The 16730-nt window shown below is 36.0% G+C and overlaps 1 protein-coding gene and 1 pseudogene across 1 annotated transcript in view; one reads left to right on the plus strand and one right to left on the minus strand.

Annotated features, from left to right (window-relative positions):
• STK31 (serine/threonine kinase 31) overlaps positions 1 to 16730 on the plus strand; it is a 165222-nt gene that overhangs the window by 73560 nt on the left and 74932 nt on the right. The window contains exons 9-15 of the mRNA XM_037837525.1: positions 6148 to 6263; positions 8038 to 8197; positions 9328 to 9450; positions 12884 to 13063; positions 14513 to 14629; positions 15598 to 15717; positions 16521 to 16652. Coding sequence (XP_037693453.1) covers positions 6148 to 6263; positions 8038 to 8197; positions 9328 to 9450; positions 12884 to 13063; positions 14513 to 14629; positions 15598 to 15717; positions 16521 to 16652 — 948 coding nt within the window. The remainder of the gene's footprint in view (positions 1 to 6147; positions 6264 to 8037; positions 8198 to 9327; positions 9451 to 12883; positions 13064 to 14512; positions 14630 to 15597; positions 15718 to 16520; positions 16653 to 16730) is intronic.
• LOC119534995 lies at positions 10887 to 12280 on the minus strand (annotated as a pseudogene).

Below are 16730 nucleotides of genomic sequence, written 5' to 3' on the forward strand. Positions count from 1 at the left end.
GGTTTCTTCATATGCTTTATAACTTTCTGTTGTTTTTGGCCTCTTGGCATTTGGTTGTCTTGATTGGGTTCTTTTAGGATATGCAGGCTTATTTGAACATTTATCTGTAATTTGACAGCACTACAGCTGGGTGGCATGCTCTTTCCCTGATCTACCAGCAGATGGTGCTCCTGATCCTCCTCTTACCCTCAAGCCAGTTCTCCCCAACTTCATCTGTGCACTGAGTGGGGGCCCAAACCGTGTGGAGGTCTAATCAGTGCACCAGTTTTCTATGTGCAGTGGGAACTGCCAGCCCTGTGGGTGGGGGGCATGCTCTGTGCAGTTTGGCAGGGAGTCCCCTCTAGGACACAGTGGTCCCAGCTGTTCTGAAGCTGTGGGTGGAATACCTTGGGGCTGCAGACCTGCATGTCTCACGCTCCAGCTCAGATTCCCTGCAGTTCTTCTCTGCCTTGGCCCACAAGTTCATGGGATTGGGGGAGGGCTCCTGGCACTTCCATCTGGCACCCCTGCCTCTAGGCTGTGTACACAGCGGGCTTCCGTGGAGGAAGAGTAGGCACTGTCAGAAGCCTGTTGAATCCCAAATTTCCTCAAGGAAGCTGTCAGCCATGGTGCTGTGAAGGGGTGTCCCCCAGCCAGCTGCAAAGATGGCTGCTCAGGGCTTGGAAACTACCCCCTTCTGCAATCATAGGCCTTCTCCAAAGGCCAGTTCCTTGCACAGGAGCTCTTGGCTGCAGGTCTTCAAAGGGTTTTCACCCACACTAGGTACTGAGGAGGGTTCCCGGGACATGAAAGGCTGCTCCCAACCACGCTTGACTGTGGCTATGGCTGTCCTTTCCCCAGTGATTTTCCTCATTGAACACTCATCTGTCTCTGAAATCAGCCTTTCAGTTTCTCCAAATAACATAGTCATGTGGGTGTAGAAGTCCCTGCCCAGGTGGTGGAACCCTGGAGCTGCTGTTCTGGAGCACTTTCTGTCTTTTATCTAGTGTTTTTCATGGAGGACAATTTTACTCTGTCTCTCCTAATCCACCATCTTGAATCCCCTTGACCCATTTATCTTTATGAAGTGTTTCTTCTTATTTTTGGGAATACTACCTGTCCTGCAGTACACATTGCCCAATATTAATATAACCTTGTTTCCATGGTAGAACTTCCATTTTTTTTCAAGTTGGTTTATTAGAATTCATGAAAGAACATTTTATTTTTGAGCTATTAATTGTCCATCATTTACAGTACGGTTCATTGTGTTGTACAATACTATGTTTTTTATTTTAATTTTTATTCTAGTGACATATATATGACCTAAAATACTCCTTTTAACCACATCCATCTGTATAATTCAGTGCTGTTAATTAGATTCATAATACTGTTCTACCAACACCACCATCCATTACCAAACCTTTACTATCAACTCAAATAGAAATTCTGTACAAGTTAAGCATAAACTCCCAATTCCCTACCCTCAACACAGCCCATGGTAATCTGTATTCCAGATTCTGACTTTGAGTTTGCATAGTCTAATAATTTCATCTGAGTGGTATCACACAGCATTTATCTTTTTGTGTCTGGCTTGTTGTACTCACCATGATGTCTTCAAGGTTTGTCCATTTGTTGCATCAGTCAGAACTTCATTATTTTTAATGCCGAATAAGATTCCACTTTATGTCTACACCACATTTTGTTTATCCATTCATCAAGTGATGGACAGTCGGGTTGCTTCCATCTTTTGGCAATTGTGAATAATGCCACTGTGGATATTGGTGTGCAAATATCAGTGTGAGTCCCTGCTTTCGATTTTTTTGGGTATATCCTTAGTAGTTGTATTGCTGGGTCATGTGGTAATTGTATACTTAGCTTTCTGAAGAACTGCTAAACTGTCTTCCACAGCAGCTGCACCATTTTCCATTCCCACCAACGCTGAATGAGTGTTCCTATTCGTCCACATCCTCTCCAACACTTGTAATTTTCTGTTTTTAAGAAAAGAGCCATTCAGCTGGGTGTGAAATGGTTTCTTATTATGTTTTTTTTTTTTAATTAGAGAAGATGTGGGCTTGCAGAACGATCATGCATAAAAGAAAGGATGTTCGTATATTATCCCATTACCAACACCTTACACTGGTGTGGAACATTTGTTACAGTTGATGGGAGCACATTTTTATAATTGTGCTATTAATTAAAGTCTATGGTTTTACTTAGGGTTCACTGTGTAGGGTAGTTCCATGGATTTAAAAATTTTTTTTATACTGTTAACTTTATATATCATGTAACATTTCTCCTTTTAATTATATTAAGATATATATTTCAGCGCTGTTAATGGCATTCACAATGTTGTGCTACCATTACTGCCATCCATTACCAAAACATTTCTGTCATTCCAAATAGGAACCTTGTACATTTTAAGCCATAACTTCCCATTCCCAAACTCTTTCCCATCCCTTGTTAACCTGAATTCTAAATTCTGACTTTATGAGTTTCCTTATTATAATTGTTTCAAAACAGTGAGATCATACAGTATTTGTCCTTTTATATCTGGCTTATTGTACTTACCATGTTGTCTTCAAGGTTCATCCATGTTGCCGTATATATCAGGACATCATTCCTTTTTAAAACTGACTAGTGTTTCATTGTATGTATGTGTGTATGTATATATAAATATATATACACACACCTACATACAGACACACACGCATACGTACATAACACATTTTGTTTATCCATTCATTTATGAACACTTGGGTTGCTTCCATCTTTTGGCAATTGTGAATAATACCACTGCGAACATCTGAGTGAAAATATCTATTTGAGTCCCTGCTTTTAATTCTTTGGGGTATGTATCTAGTAATGAGATTGCTGGGTCATACGGTAGTTCTATACTTAACTTTCTGAGGAATTGCCAAACAGGCTTCCACAATGCTGTACCATTATTGCCACCAGCAATGAATGAATGTTTCCATTTCTCTGCTTCCTCTCCAGCACTTGTTTTCTGTTTTTTTTTTTTTTTTTTTTTTTTAATAGCAGCCATTCTAATGTGTTTGAAATGATATGTCATTGTGGTTTTGATTTGCTTTTCCCTGATGGCTGTTGATGTCGATCTTTTCATGTGCTGGCTGGCCATTTGTGTATCTTATCTGGAGTGATGTCTGTTCAAGTCTTTTGTCTGTTTTTTAATTGGATTGTTTGTCTTTTTATTGTTGAGCTGTAGGATTTCTTTACATACTCGGGACAGTAAATCCTTGTCGGATATGTGGTTTACAAATATTTTTTCTCAGTGAGTAGGCTGTCTTTTCATTTTGGTGATAAAGTCCTTTGATGCACAAGAGATTTCAATTTTGATGAGGTTCCATTTGTCTCTTTTTTCTTTTGTAGTTTGTGCTTTGGGTGTATAGTCTAAGAAACCATTGCCTTACACAAAATCCTGAAGATGCTTCCCAGTTTTCTTCTGAGAGTTTTATAGTCCTAGTTCTAATATTTAGGCTTTTGATCTAGGGTACAGTCTTCCTAAACCTTCCCCTTCTAAATGAATTTGATAATTAGCTTTTTCATGTTTTCAAAGTAGCAGCATACCCCAAACAGAATTGACCTAAACAGATGTACTCCAAGACCCTTAGTAATCAGATTTTGAAATGTCAAAGACAAAGCTAGAATTCTGAAAGCAACAAGAGAAAAGTGATCCATCACATACCAGGGAGATTTTCTTGGTTGGCGGTTTTCTTCTTTTGTTGTCTTGAATATATAATACCACTGCTTTTTTGCTTCCATGGTTTCTGCTGAGAGATCTGCACTTAGTCGTATCGACCTTCCCTGGTATTTGGGGTATACTGCACTTCTTGTACCTGTAATTTCATATATTTCATAAGAGTTGGGAAACTTTCATTAATTATTTCCTCTATTATTCTTTCTGCCCCCTTTCCTTTCCCTTCTTCTTTTGAGACACTTATATCATATATATTCATATGCTTCATGTTGTCATTTAGTTCCCTGAGACCCTGCTCATATTTTTCCATTCTTTCCCCTATCTCTTATTCTGTGTGCAGGATTTCAGTTGTCTGGTCCTCTAGTTGATTAATCCTTTCTTCTGCCTCTCCAAGTCTGATGTTGAATGTTTCCATTGTGTTTTTCATCTCTTTTATTGGGCTTTTATTCCCATAATTTCTGCCATTTGTTTTTTTCAAACTTGGCAGTTTCTCCTTATGTTCACCCAATGTCTTCTTTATATCCCTCATCTCTTTTCCATGTCTTCCCTCAACTTGTTGATTTGAGTTTTGAATTGATTTAGCATGTTTGTTTGAACCTGTTTAATTAGTTGTTTCAACTCCTGAATCTCAGTTGAGGTATTAGTTTGTTCCTTTGGGCCATATTTTTGTGTTTCCTGGTGTGACTTGTGATTTTTTGCTGTCTAGGACACTTGATTTTCTTGATTACTTTATTCTGGAGGTTGTTTTCTCTGTTTTGTCTAAGGTTTTCTTGTTGGTTTCCATTGATCTTTATCTGTTCTTTGTTTCTCTCCCTGGCCAGTTGTCAAATTGGATGTGTCCCCCAGTGTTCCCCCCAAAATGAGGTGTCCACCGTGGCCTGCCACAGGGATGGGAGGTAGGCACTGGGCACCCCAGCAAGTTCACTGTGTGTGATAATACAAATCTGCTGGCTTCTAGTGGTGCTCTATTTTCCACTGGCTAGCAAGATCTGGGTTTGTTTTGGAGCCCTCCTTTAACAGTTGAGTCTTCCCTATTTCTCAGTCCAAAACAGAGCCCAAGTTTCCATACAGGGCATGTAGACCAGCTCTTGTGCTCCTAAGGAGTCCAAAGCATCTTTTAAAAAGTATTTTACTTTCCTTGCTCTTTGGTAACTTAATTGTCTTCAGAGGCTACTTTGCCTCCAAACACAGGCTATCTGACCCAGTGTGGCTGAAACTGCAGTATTCCTATGCCTTCACTTTGCCAGCCAAAATCTGACTGAAAGTGGGTCTCCACTTGTGGCAAAGTACTCCCTCAGCTGACCCAATGCTCCAGGCTGTCTCCAAGGCAAGGAAATGGCCGCCAGCTGCTACTTCCCTCAAGGGTGGAAGAAGGGTTTTCTGACCGAGGGCTGGAAAATGTCTCTGACCACGTTTTCAGTCTCTTTGTCCCTCACAGATCTGGGCCTTGAAATGTCCTCCCCTGTCTACTGGGTCTTCAAACAAGTGAGGGTATTTTTCACTGCTGTGAGAGATTTTAAAATCTGTGTCCCTGGTGGGAGGGGTCCCATCTGCTGATTCTGTGCCTCAGAGATCAAGTGAAGGGGAAGGGAGAGGACTGGCTGGTCTGGGATGAAAGATTTCTACCTGATAATTCTTCTCTTTCTTCAGTTTGGCATTTGCAGGGTCTTTCTCCAGAGTTTCAAAAAAATTTAGAATTGTCCTTTTATTTGTTGAATCTCTGGAAAGGAGTTTTCAGCAACTGTTTATATCACCATGTTGATGATGTCACTCCCCTTGGTTTTTATCTTAATGAAGGATTAGAGAGAAAGTGAGGACTGGAGAGCATGTTGTTGAAATAGTGAATAAAATTTCAACGTTTATCTCTGTAATAGCTGGTTTGTAGCATAATGGAATAAAAATGTCAGGTCTTTATATATATTACTGCTTCTATACATTTTTTTGTTTGGATAATCATGGTATATGTGTATTTGGGACACCACTCAGAAACAGGGAGATGAATATACCTGGTTCAAGAAAACGATATTTTTGTTTCTTTTGTGATTCAAATGATATAAGACTCCATCAGAAAACAAGTTATCTTTAATGATTATTTTTTGATGTTTTCGATTTCTATGGAATCTTTTATTTTTTTAAATCTAATTATAAACATTTCAATATGTGAAAAATTTTTTTCTGTTAATTTGGCTTCTTACTATAATGGATGAACTATGAAAGCCTAATCTGTATATAATGGATGAAATGTGAAAGCGTAATCTGTATGAAGGCATAGGACTGGAACAAATTATCTTTTTAAGATCCTAGCCAGCTGGGAAATCAGTGTTTATGATTCTGTGGCCGAATTTTTTTTTGACCTTCAAAGTTTTGTTTTAATTATGTCTAAAATCATTGAAATAGTAGTAGACATACTGTTTGCTTACTGGGTCTTACTAGGATGTGCTTGTTTGTTTCAGCAAGAGAAAGCAACTACCATGGATTTGACAAAAAACTTAGAAAGCACTTTGAAGACTCGTGTAGGTACAAGAATAAAAAATCTGGCGGCTAAGGTTAAAATACTGAAAGAAGTTAGGTATGTAAGAGCATAATTTTAAGAAGGATAATTTAAAATAATTGGATATTGGTGTTTTTTTTTAAGTTGTATGCCTATTTTCTCTTTGAAATTTAATCTTTGCATTTTTATTTAAGAAACTAAAAGATAGTTATTTTGAGACAAACTTTAGTGTTTTTCTCACTGTTCTGTTACTTCTTGGGAGCTCTAGTGTTCTAGGGTCATTTTGAGAATGAAATTTAAAAAAAATTAATGTAACTTCTAAAGGGTAGTGGCATTAGGGAACTACCATGTTCTGTTGTTTTGCTTGGGGTGATTTTCGGGACAAGACTGAAACTAAAGATTTCATTTATCTAAATTACTTTATTATGCTCTTGTTTTGGTTTGCTAAATCTGCTGAAATGCAATGTGCCAGAATTGGATTGGTTTTTGCAAAGGGGATTTATTAAGTTACAATTTACAGTCCTTAGGCTGTGAAAATATCCAAATTAAGGCATCAACAAGAGGATAACTTCTCTGAAGAAAGGCTGCTGGTATATGGGGTTCCTCTGTCAGATAGCAGGGCACATGGCCAGCATCTGCTAGTCCTTCACTCTGATTCCAGTGGCTTTCTCTGAGAATCTGTGGGTTCTCTCTTACTATCTCTGGGACGTTTTTCTCTTTCAACTCTCTCCAAATGTCTCTGCCTTTTATCCTCTCATAAAGGTCTCCAGTAAAGGATTAAGACCCACCTTGAATGGGTTGGGTCACATTTCAATTGGAACAACTTAATCAGAAGGTCCCACCCACAATAGGTCTGCACCCACAAGAATGGATTAAAAGAACATGGCATTTTCTGGGGTACATAACAGCTTCAGAATAGCACAACTCTGTATAAGAAAAGAATGTATTGTTTGCAAAGTGGTCCTCATAGAGTCAGAAGAAAAGAGATTGGTTACTAAGTCACGTACAGAGTTTAATTATTTAGCTATTCTTATCTCAATAGAGGGTTGTTTTATTTTTTTTTAGGGAGTTTGTCATCCTTTTCTGCAGTTTGTATAAAATAGTTCTCAAAACAATCAAGTTCTCTTTTTGTGTTACACACAATTCAAACCAGTAATTCAATTTTTTCGTATACTTTGAAACACTAACAGAAGTTTCCCTGAATGAATAGTGCACATTTGTCTTTTGTCCAATGGAAATTTATATCCTCCGGTATAAATGTATCAGTTGGCATCTGGTTTATCAGTGTCTTAAGAGTTTGAAATTTGGCCCCTCCTGAGTCTAATCAACTTTTGGGACATGACCAAAGATCAGGTGGCAACACTGGCAAAGCTGTGAGCCAGGCTTTGGACTAAATGAATCTAATGTATTTTAATTCATGTTTGAGGAAACAGTGTGCTCTTAGACTGGTAGTGGTCTACTTGGATGTTAGAAGAAAGAATATGATGGGCCTTGTCAGTTTTGCTAGTTAATCTCCTCTCTGGTTGCTTTTTAAAATTCAGAAAATATTGGTCTGCTTATTACAGTGTAAGGACTATGTGCCTGTAGACTTGATGAGCAAGTCTAAAATTTTTTAAATTAATATTTATTAATCTAATTGTAGATCAGAAATTGAAGGTCCACTTGATATTATTTTAAATTTTGCAGGCTTTTTATGCTGTCTGTATATATAAACTTTTAAAAAGTACCTCTTCGTAGCCAATGTTGTAAATAGTAACTTTTTAGACCATAACTAAGTGTAAACTTTTCTCACCTACATGTTCAAATTTAAATATTGGTCTTTTTCTTTTTTCTGTTGTTTCTTTTTAAATAGGCATGTGAACATTAATGTTCGTTTTGCAGATGACCTTTCAGATGCTGTACAAATGTTGGATGAAGAGTGCTTTACTTCCCCAGCTTCTTTGAATGAACTAGATATAATTTGGGCAGACTACAGTCAGGCTCAGGATAAGATTCAAACTTGTCAAGATGTGGTGGGTTGAGAAATTTTCCCTATTAAAGTTTTTGTCTGTTGAATATAAGGAAATATTGGTTATCTTTTGAAAAAGCAGGGGATCTGTAGATATGTAATGATACTTTATTTGCATGAAATCTTTAACTTTTTACATTATTTTCATATTATGTCATTTAATTCCTTTACTGCGTTTTAAGAGAGGTAGGATAGATGATTGGAGATTGCGGATAAAGGATGAACAAAATCTTTTCTCCTTTTGCATGAGAATTTGACCTTCGATTAGCTCCCTAGCTCTCTTCCTTTGGTAATCTGAAAAAAGAAACCTCAAATGAAGTTGCCATTTTATTTCCTTTAATGTACTTTATTTGAACCTTAGAATTGTCACTTTTATTCATGTGTTTTTTTACAGTTCCTTGACACGGTTGCCATGTATTTTTTTATTTTTAAAGAAACAAATTTTACTCCTTAGTCTTTACAGTTCTAAAATGCCCTGGCTGAGCCTAAGTAAGAAAGGATATCCTAAAATCCAGGCTTTTGTATATATGTGCCAGACACTGTTACTGGTGGTGGAGGTACAAATTTTTTAAGCCATGATCCTATCTCTGTCTTTCCTGGGTGCAGGATGGATATATAGATAGATAATTTCAATATAGTGTGGGATGTAATATAATAGAGATAATGCATAGTGTTCTTGTTTATCTCACATCCAAGTATTTCCAAACACAGCCTTTTGGGAGAATTGGAGTTCTTATACTGGTGGAGTTTGACTGAATCTTGAAGGATGAGTAGATGAGGAAGGAGTTGAGGATGGAATGGGAGTAGGAGGGAGGAAGTGAATAATTAATGATAGGAACTTGTATATTTTCCTCAAGAAAAATAGCAATTTTTTGTTACAGAAATAATGGGGAAAAATAAAGATTAGTGCAGGATTGTCAAACTTAAATGTTCTTATTTTTAATAAGGGAAAGGGAACTCTTTGTTGTTTGTTGATCTTAGGAGAAGTGTTTGTTCTAAATGCTACTACATTTGGAGAATGCAATATTGAATTTTACTTATTTTAGGAGATCCTGTTTTTTTCTTCATATAGGTCAATGTGTAAAAAACACTTTTGTTTATTAATGGTGAATATTCTTTCTCTTTTTTCTCCAGAATGAAGGGAATATTTTGATTGCCGAAAGGAATGAGGTGCAACAGAAGCTGTATAGAGCAATAGAAGTTTTTATTCTGGAAGTTGATGCGTTACCTCTTAATAAACGCTTGAAAACATTGCAGGTTGGGATTTAAAAATGCATTAAGTATAAACTAAAACAGAAGCTTAACATTTGAGAGGTGAAATTAGCTTTTTTTCTTGAGGCTTCAGATAGCACTGATAGCTGCAAAAGATTTTCTTCTCTTTTTTGCTTTATTCTAATTTCTTTTTAACAGGATTGAAATTTTATATTAATATATTTAATGTGTTTATTTATATTTGTGTATTTATTCTGAAAACAAGGTAAAATGGCCAGATACTTCAGGCTTGCTAGACTGGCAATCGTTGGGGAAACTCATGGACATAGAAGCAGTAGCAGGCATGTGTGTCTTTGTGGCTCACTGCATTCTAGCAGAAAATCTAGTAGGGCCAAAGTCAGAGTTAGGAAGAGGGATCCACCCTGATCCTTGAGTTATAGAGCTTTTAAAAGCTCCATGATTGGAAATTCTCCCCTGGTATGATCAGGGACTAGAGTACAGTAGTTACATAATATAGTGGAATCTTGTCTTCTTTGCTGTCCTGCCACCTCAACAATGACTTTAATTTGATGTGAATGAGCATGTTAAGTCATTCTTCCCGTTAACTAATATTCTTCTACACTTATTCACATCTTCTATGTCCCTTAATAACGTTTAAAATTTTTCTCTAAAAGGTCTCATGCATTTTTGTTCATTTAACTACTAGCTATTATAATTTTGATTGCTTTTATGAATATTATCTTACTTTGCATTTTCTAGATAATTTTGATGGCATAGAGAAATACTAGTAATTGTCATATATTGATTTCTTTCTGGTAATCCTGCTGAATTCTCTTTTGGTTCTCATTGTCTGTTGGTCCTCTTTGAGCTTTCTGTGTGGTCATATTTAAAAATAATAACTCTTTTATCTCTCCTAATTCTTCTGTCTTTCATGTATCTTTGAATTTTTGCTGGATTGGTCACTATCTCTGGTACTGAGGTGGACCTTACCTGTGATAGTTGATATCTTTGCCATGTTCTGAACTGCAGAGAGTGACCTTGCTGGAAAGTTGGAGAAAGGATGTTCAGGGACATCTGGACACTTTTTTTTGTTTTGTTTTGTTTTCCTTTTCAAAGTTTTTATTAAGTTATAATATTAAGTCAACAGAATAAAAGTGTATCACAGTTCTTTAGTTTACTTACATAATTGTCATTTTAAAAGTTCTGGGTACATTCTGTTTACTTTTAATTAAAATTTAATTTAATTTTTAAAAATATTAGGTATCCCAAAAGATAATTATAGTTTCTCAGTCCAACCTACAAAGCATTCCCCAAAAGAGTATTCTCTTGGCTTTGGAATGCTTCTATTTGTAAACTCCATAGTAAAGTCAAGTAAAATCTGAAGTCATCATATCCTAAGGGTTTTCAGAATTGAAAAACTTATTCAATAAATACTTATTAAACTGATGTGAATTAACATAACACCATTAATTACACCATTCCTAACAACCCAGTCCACTAGTTCTCTTCAGCCTTCTGGTGACACGATTGGATAGGATGTTATGTTCAAGTTGTTGAGATCCTTGGAAGAAATAGTATTGTCCTTTGGAGTAGATGACGGCATCGATTTTAGGTCCAATTCATGGAACTTTTTGTTAGTCAGTTTGGGATAATCAGGGTCCATGAGTTATCTCCTGTCAGCGTACCTCCAATACCAGTTATCTACAAAGAAGTAGGTCTTGGAGAAAAGTGGGTGAAAAACAGCTGCATCAGTTTTTTTTTCCACAGAGTCAGGGAAACCCAAAGAATGTATGCTCTTGGGATAGTTTGTGTGTTCTTAAATTGCTGATTTACCAGTACTTGTCATCTTTAAAAAGAAAAACTTCATTTCTGGCTCCAATTTCGTAGGCAGCTTGGATACCAGATAGCAAAGTTGGCCATAAGTTAGAATTAAACTAACATTGATCTTAGGTGTCTCAGCATGCTTCCACCAGAAGAACCTGTTTTTAAGGAAAAAGATTATATTTTCGACTATAATGACAGCATCGAACCTCAAATTAGGGCCACAGATAGACAGATTAGGGATCTGGCTTGGGTTGGTGCTGTTCTGGGCCTCTGTAGAGGAACTGAGTGACGTGTATGTTAACAGTAGAGAGGCTAAATGTGTTGGGGTCAACATAACTGTAGGTGGGGAACATATGACCCTTGGCAAATCTCATGAACCACAACAAGAAATAAGTTTAGACCTCTGGAATTTTTAGTCCAGATTTCATCCTCATCAAAATGTGCATCTTCTCCAATACCAGCTCCAGGTCCAAAAGCGTGGGCTAAAACGCCACTTTTTCCATCAAAAGGGTAGAGGACTCCATGAGCTCCACATGAAAAAGAGATCATAATGTCAGCCTCACCTGTATTAATGTTTATGAATTTCAAGGGGGGGCGGTGGTATGTCACATCACTCCATACTTGAAAAGCCTTCTGGCTGGCATAGTCGACATCTGCATGCACCAAGTCAGTAGTGTAGTTGTTGCTTCTGTAGGTGATACAAGGTTTCTTTCATACTGGCCCCCCTCTCATTGTCTTGAAATGATGACTATCTGGCACTCCATGTCGGGGTGCGTGTATCATTACCATTACCAGAGTAGATGTGTCCAGTTGCCTAGTCACTTTTAACCCCAAGAACTGCTGCATTTCCTAGATTTTTTTTCTCTGTCAGGTTCCCATTGGCATTTTTTTTTTTTTGTCATTGTAAGGCTTTCCATGAGGAAGTCTTAAAAGGCTTCCAAGATCTTTGGGCAAACACCACATTATTTTCTTCTGCATTTTTATCTCTTGTCAGGGGAACTGATCCAGAAGCAGTAACTTGCAAGACCAGAATCAATAGAAGAAACTTCATTCTAAACTTCTCCCGAATGGTTTAACCCAATTTACTCTGTTCCTTGTCAGTGGACACTGTTTTTTTGTCCCCCTGGATGAAGATGTAGCTTTGATGATACTGTATGTGATTCAGGAATCATTAGAGCCCTGGTTTGAAAGATTTCCTGAAATGGAGTTGCATAAATAGTATATAAGTTCTTCCAGAATGGTGAAGGAAGCCTTGAATATACAAGGGCAATAGTATAGTAAGAACTTACCTTTCTACAATGCAAACCTCTAGTCTGCATGGGACTTTGCAACTTTATTGCCCACATTGGGGACTTTGGGACCCAACAGAAATTACTTATTAATTAATTAAAAACATAAAAATATGAAGATTTTTATTTGCAACTTTAATTCAGTTAACATACCTAATTTTACTTCTAAATTCCAAATAAAGTACGTTTTAGGTAATTTTGTGTTTTCTTCATCTGTATCCAGTTATTCTAAGTTTTATTTATAAAATTCTCAAGGATGGGGACTCAGCTTATTGCTTTTATGTCTCTCGGATCCTCACACAATGCTTGGATAATAATAAGTAGTTAATAAACACTTCAGACAATGGAAATATATCTCTCTGCAGGATTTGTCAACTTCCTTAGAAGCAGTGTATGGACAGGCCAAAGAAGGGACAGACTCTGAAGAAATACTTAAGAAATTTTATGAATGGAAGTGTGGTAAAAGAGAGGAATTCCATAATGTTAGAAGTGAAACAGACTCTTCTCTACAATGTCTTGTAGGATGGTTCCGTAGCACCTTAAAGGTAATAAGAGCTTTGCCCAGCTGTGTTCGTAGCATAAACCACAGATTGTTTTCCTTTTTTGTTTTCCACATGTAATTTATTTCTTTTCTTTGAGAGAGAAAGAGAGAGAGGAAGAGAGAGAGAATGAGAGAGCAGGCATGTATGTGGGCATGAGTTTGGGATGGAAGAGTGAAGGATTTAAGTTTCTCTATTTAGGACATACATGAAAACAACCTTAAATCAGGTTGTAGGTTTTAGATAATATCATTGGAGTTTATTACAAGTGTAGTGTATATTTTATAGGTATAATGTAGAAATAAGGTTATAAGTATATATACTGGTGATGCAGAGAGTGGTAGAGCTTTCATCTTTATTTTGGTTTCTTTTTCAGTGATAGATACATGTTTTAAAATCAGTGGCTAACTAGTCATGGTTAAAACGATACTAATTTTTGGCTGTGTTTTAGTCTTTTAAGGTTTATGTATCTTAAAGATACATAAAATAAATGGGTAACATTAGCCTCAGTTGATATTAGATATTAGAAAAGATATCATTTTTATATATCATTCTTTTTAGTTCTCGTTTATTATTAGTAAAAATACCGTGTAATTTTCCAAAAGGCTTGGGGCATGTGGTTTTGCATAATGTATTCAGAACCTAATTGAATTTTGACCTAATTGTGTTGATTTTCTGCTCTTCCACCTGCTTGATAACTTTCTCGGAAAGGGTAGGGACACCCATTACTTGTTGTTACTGATACAATTTTGTTTCTGTCCAGGTTAATTATCAAGTCATGGCTGCTTTTCCTTTTCTGCACATTTCCGTATTTGTTTTCCTAATCCAGATCCTCATAACCACAGGCCTGAATCTGTGAAATCAAAGTGACTGCTTGTGACTCTTAAATTATGTATCTTACATTTTGGGTCTCTGATTTTATTTGATTTAACCCCTTATTTTAAAGCCTATTTCCTGATTCAGAAAATATCCTATTTTTCTAATGAGACGGAAACAATTCTGGGATTAATCTTTAATTTTAGTCTCTAGATTCCTAAACAGTAGTAGGTCATCAGAAAGTACCAGATATTGTCTAAAACTGATATGTCTTCCTACTACCTATCAGATTTAAACTTGCCACTGGAGCATTCAAGGTTCTTTACCTTTACCAGCTTTAGGCAGACTGTTCCTTTTACTATTCTCAGAAAATACCTTTTTGGTCTTGTCCCTGTTTTTTATTCTCATACTTTTCTATTTTAACTATTATTACTTTTAATAATACATGTTTTCTTTAGATGTGATATTTGTATGTCTCTTCTCTTCAGGTGCATAAGAGAGCTTTATCTTTCTCTTGTATCCTTATTTCACCCACATTTCCCAGTAAATAGGCTAATGCCCTGCTTCCAACTTTAAGGATACATTGAATGTTAATTTAATTAAGTGTGATATTTCATATTTTGAATTTTTGCAAATGAGGTTTTTGATCTAACCGTGGAAGAATCACTGACTTCTGAAGACACAATTGGCAATGTTGATGAAATCCTAGAGAAGACTGAAAGAAGTATCTGCAAAGAGCTGGAGATATCTCTGATTGTGAGTGTTGATAGTCTTTATTATTGCTTCCTTTGAAGCAATATGGTTTATCTTGCTAGTTAGAAAATGTTAAGAGTGATCTTTTCCTTCCTCTTATAAGCCTTTTTGAAACAGTAGCTCTGTCAAGTCACAATGCAGTCTTATTCTTCCATTTTTATTGTAATAGGACATTCACATTTAAAAATATCTATTGTTTAATTCTAAGGAAACCCTTAATCTGTGTGGATCAGATTTCTATATTATTTGATTCTTCAGCCCATTGTACCCACTGACTAAAAGAAAAGACTCCTTAGAATTTGTGAAAACTTAAAATCTAGGAGGGCTCTGAAAGTGGACACCTAAGATTGATTAGTAGCCTGCTTTCTCTACTATCTGTATTTTTTATTGCTTTGTGTCAAGTTAAAAATTAGGGTAGCCCCTCAAAAGAGTATTTTGTAATTGGGGTGCTTTCCCAGTTATTCAGACAATTTTCCAAAATCTCTGTGGTTATGTCTTTCATTTTGCTTCTTTTTCCTTTTTGCAATTTTATTCTTATTGGTATTAAAAATACAGTATATACTGCTATATTTCCCTGTTTGGTAAATATTCCTGATTTAGATGGTTTAGTTGGATTTGATTTTAGAAGTGGTTGCTAATAGATGTTTTCTAAAAGTAATTTTCAGTGTTGAAGTTCTGTTTATTGTTTAGTTCTTATATTTAGCATATTAGTATCTCTGATTTCCTTTAACCCCGTTACTCCAGACAACTTCAGGAATATCAGTGTAATGGAGGTAAAATTTCCCATATGAACGTCTTTGACAGTAGAGAGTCTCTCTTCTGCCTAGGAAGAGATTTGTGTTTAAGAACTATTTTGTACTGAGTATAGAAATTTGTCAAAGGCATCATCTCTGAAGTTTATCTGTTGTTGGGGGTTTTAGTTATTTTAGAAACTCCTTTGTGTATAAGTCCATGTATGTGATTTCATTTAGGAGCAAGGTGTTGAGGACAAGGAGATAATTTTAAATATGTATAGTCAAATACTGCGAAAGATTCGTTCAGAGGAAAGACTCATTGCCACAGTACAATCCAAGTACAAGGACAGTATTGAGGTTGGATTATGCTTTCTCTTATTGCTCTTATGGATTGATGTTTTGCATTTTTTAATATGTTAACTTTTCTCAAGTAGTTTAATACCCGGTGTGTAGGTAAATTATTTATTATTGCTTAGGAAAACAATATAACTATTTTTAGTGGTGTATAATTAAATTGACCATAAAGCAAAGATGGTGATTTTTGTTGTTGTAAGTATATTGAGTTTTATGAGTAACTCTGAAATTCGTTGATTTTCTTATGTCTTTAAAATTCTTCTATAATGTCATTTTGAGTGACTACATTGTTATTCCTTGTCTGGCTGTACAACATAATTTAACCGTTCATCTTGTTGGATGTTAAGGTCATTTCCAATTTTTATCTACCATAAATAACACTGCACTTAATGTTTGTACATAATTTTTAGCGTGTGTTTCCTTAGGATAGATTCCTGGATTTGTTCATTCACTAAAATGGAATGAACATTGTTAAAACTTGATACATATTGCAAAACTGTTTTTGGGAAAGGTGATTTCAGTTTACATCCTCACTAACAATTCCAATTTACCCTCTTACCACTGTACTTCCAAGTTTGAAATATTTCTCTTTGTTACGTTGATTGCTGGAACTGATATTCTTCTAAATATAATTGTGGATAATTAAGAAATCAGTTGGTAGAATTTGTAGAATCTCTTAGTATTTTAATCTGAAACTCAGAAAATACTAGTTGAATCTTAGTAGAGAAATAACATAGAAAGTGACCGTTTAATAACTATTGTTGTCTGATGTGTTTGAAACTGTAATGACTCTTTCTCTCACTTAGTTTAAGAAGCAGATTATTGAATGGTTAAATGAGAGCCCCAATGTGGATCACTTACTTACCATTAAGAAGACACTGAAAGGTTTAAAAGCTCAACTGAGATGGAAACTGGTTGAAAAGAATAATTTGGAAGAAGTAAGGAACAGTTGCTTATGACTGAATTTCCTGTATCCCTTATTTGGTCTCTGCTTCTTAAAAGTAATGCATGAAGAC

Source organism: Choloepus didactylus, chromosome 5 (genome assembly GCF_015220235.1).
Source record: "Choloepus didactylus isolate mChoDid1 chromosome 5, mChoDid1.pri, whole genome shotgun sequence".
Classification (NCBI taxonomy): domain Eukaryota; kingdom Metazoa; phylum Chordata; class Mammalia; order Pilosa; family Megalonychidae; genus Choloepus; species Choloepus didactylus.